Source organism: Anas platyrhynchos, chromosome 1 (assembly GCF_047663525.1).
Source record: "Anas platyrhynchos isolate ZD024472 breed Pekin duck chromosome 1, IASCAAS_PekinDuck_T2T, whole genome shotgun sequence".
In the NCBI taxonomy this organism is placed as follows: Eukaryota; Metazoa; Chordata; class Aves; order Anseriformes; family Anatidae; genus Anas; species Anas platyrhynchos.
This window is the reverse complement of record NC_092587.1, coordinates 82,163,545-82,166,813: the sequence shown is the minus strand read 5'-3', so window position 1 is coordinate 82,166,813 and position 3,269 is coordinate 82,163,545. Positions and strand designations below refer to the sequence as shown.

Here is a 3,269-nt window from a genome sequence, read left to right as displayed (position 1 = left end):
CTGGAGGTGGGGACTAGCTGTAATTAGGATACAAAGTGAGAACTGGAATTGAGTCCGGCGTATAAATAGTGCGACTCAGAAGGGCTTTGTGTGCACCCACCACCATCGCAGACAGAACAGGAACTGGACCAGAGACATCGCTGGAACCCAGGGTGGTAATCTGGACCTTTCCTTTACCATCTTTCTCTGTCTCCCTCTCTTTCTCCTATGCTACGGCCCATTCAGCCCTCTGTGAAATAATGAGATGTAAATAGCTCCCATTATAGATAGGAAGGTTTGATCAATTTCTGCAAGAATAGCTCTTGTTATTTTATTAACTTTTGCTAAATGTTAATAACACCAAACAATAGTTTGAAAAGTTTTATATCACTTAAATTTACTCCAAGATAGTTACACAACTAAGACCTGATAGATTTGATGCATATCTCATTTTACTCTTAATTTTTCCTTCCAAATTCAAATTTATGCATCATGCCCTCAGTTTCGTCCAACAGCTGTTTTATTCATTCCTTGCTATAACTGTTCTAATTGTCCCATTCTTCTTTTTCCCTCTCCATTGCCTTGCGTCTTTTGTGGAAGGGCTTCTTACAAATATTGTTTGTTTTCTGTTTTCCTTTTCTACAGGTTGTCATCTGACATCTACAGCAACAACTCCAAATTACAGAAACACTGCTGAGATGGGGAAAATCATCATTTATGAGCACGCCAACTTCCAGGGGCGCTCCAAAGAACTCACCACAGATATTACCAATCTGAAAGATATAGATTGGAATGACTGTGTCTCCTCAGTGAAAGTAATTGGACAGCCTTGGGTGGCTTATGAGCACATTAACTATATAGGCCAGTTACTGGTATTTGAGGAGGGAGAGCATAGCGTTGTTGGTAAAGAGATGAATGACAAGATCTCTTCCCTGATGTTGATTACTGAAAATTTACACAATCCACAGATCACTATCTATGAACATAACCAATATCAAGGGAAGAGCAGGGTGATAACAGAAGCTACCAATTTGGATAGAGGTCATTACGATAACATGGTGTCTTCTCACAAAGTGCAGCGAGGTGCCTGGCTGTTGTGTGAACATAGCGATGGAAGTGGTTTTTGCTACATTGCACGAGAGCATGAACAACTTCCAAGTTACCAAGAAATCAATTTCAATGACAAGCTTTCATTTCTACGTCCCCTTCTCCCTGGAAGGTGTGGTTGCTGATGGATTGCAAATTCTGAAGTCCTAAGGGTAGATGTAGCCCTAGCAAGAAAGATGGGACCTAGATCTCTCTGCTTTTTTTTTTTTATTTCCCCTTTTGACATAGAAATACTGAAGGGGGGAGCTCTCTTTTATGCTATGCTGCAGATGCGTATTTCTCAATCCTGTCTGACACTGTTCTCCTTCCCCATGATCCCAATGAATGCAAGAACTATCATATTTAGTAGTACGAAAAAACCTCAATGCTAAGAGATGATCTTGTGGTGTGTAACCTATTAAACCTGTAACTAACATTCCAAAGTACTACACCATGTAACGTGAAAATGTTGCATGTTGCTTCTGTTGCTATATGCATAAGCACATATATAGTGTATAACCAGAACTGCTGACTTTATATTCTTCTTTACAATGCTCTTGCTTCACAATGACCTCTGCATTTTTTTTTTCTATTCCATTTTGCGTTGTTACCAATAAAGAAGATATTGCAGGCAACAATGGCTCTATTTTATGTCTTCTTTGTGGTTTGACAGAGAAATATTACCCTTATATTTTATGTGATTTCTGTGTGTTAAGAGAATGGTTCACACAGTCAGATCCATGAAAAAGATTTTGAAGTCTTCTGAAAGGTTTTATTTCCTTCCATTTTCATTTGTTGGTAACGTTAGTTTCAGGCATGACTCAGTGTGATGTCACTTAATGGTCATCTTGTTAAGTCACTGTCTTATTTATGATTAAGTTTGTTAGATCATTGCATTATATCAATAAATATATTGCTGCTTCCCTCCCATGAGGGAAGTGTGTAATTCCATTTGTGACATTCAACCAGTCTTAAAGTCTTGGTGAGCATGCTAATATTGCTATCAACATGGCCAAACACAAACTTGGAAACTTTACTGAATGATCACAATACTGATTGTGTCCTAAGGCACTGATCATACTTACAATTTATTGTCTTCTATGCTCTCAAATATATATTCAAACGGAAATTTCTGATAAATTGTAATTGATTGGTTGACCGCAATAGGAACTCCTGAGGATTTTTAAACCCTTTTTATCTTGATATGAGATGATGTATTATTTTGAAGTCACAGTGTTTTAATCAGAATGGAAAAACCCTTTCTTCCAAAGAAACCCTTTCTTCAAAGCCATTATAATAATACTGAGAAATTTTGAAATATTGAAATATGCAAGGTGTAATTAAAGATGTGGGATCACACATTTCAGAAACTGTTTTGTCATATACAGGTTTACCTGGAGAATGCAGAATTGCAGTTTTGAAATACCCCTGTTGAATGTCAGTTGCACTCTCTTTTTTGGCAGTTGTGCAGCTCTGTATTGCAAAGTTCATCTATCTGAGTGCTGAGCTCCTGTTTGCCACTCTGTTCTTGTAGTTAGAAGTAAAACTTACAGCATGCTGTGCTATCATCTGCTGGGCTTTGTCCTGTTTTAAAACAAACGTCAGTCACTTGTGGTCCTTTTCTAGGCTTGTGTGTGTGGATGCAAATGTACAATATACAAATATACACCTTTTTGGAGCTGTTCAAGACCAGGTTAGATGATGCTCTGAGCAACCTGATCGAGTGGGTCGTGTCCCTGCCTATGGCAGGGGAATTGGAGCTAGATGATCTTTAAGATCCCTTCCAACTGAAGCCATTCTATGAATCCATGATTCTATGATCGTTCAGGGTTCATGTGTGATGGGACACTTCTTACTACTTTGGAGACAATTTCTGGTTTCCTTGCTTTACTCACCACAGATCTTCTTTTATAGGGATTCCAAAACTCAATTCAAAGAACACTGAGAATTGTATCTACTCTAGGCCAAAATAATTTGGACACTGAGAAATTTTCTGAGAAAGCCAACTGTAAAGAAAGGAACCAAATAGTTAAATCCCTTAAACACTTCCAGGGATGGGGCGTGCACAACTGCCCTGGGCAACCTGTTCCAGTGCCTCACCACCTCTGAGAGAAGAATTTCCTCTTAACCTCTAATTTAAACCTTCCCTCTTTTAGTTTAAGGCCATTACTCCCAGTCCCATTGCTACACGCTTTGATGAATAG

The 3,269-nt window shown here is 38.7% G+C and overlaps 1 protein-coding gene across 1 annotated transcript; it reads left to right on the top strand.

The window, feature by feature from the left end:
- Positions 1–677: 677 nt before the first annotated feature.
- Positions 678–3,269, top strand: LOC140001315 (epidermal differentiation-specific protein-like). The gene is made up of 2 exons (XM_072032564.1): positions 678–1,052; positions 3,222–3,269. The coding sequence occupies exons 1-2, from the start codon at positions 678–680 to the stop codon at positions 3,267–3,269; spliced, it is 423 nt and encodes a 140-aa protein (XP_071888665.1).

Bases quoted from the DNA above. Each gene is read 5' to 3' on its own strand.
- LOC140001315 (XM_072032564.1), top strand. From the start codon at position 678: ATGGGGAAAATCATCATTTATGAGCACGCCAACTTCCAGGGGCGCTCC. The intron at 1,053-3,221 runs GTGCAGCGAGGT...TCCCTCTTTTAG, and splicing joins ACATGGTGTCTTCTCACAAA to TTTAAGGCCATTACTCCCAG.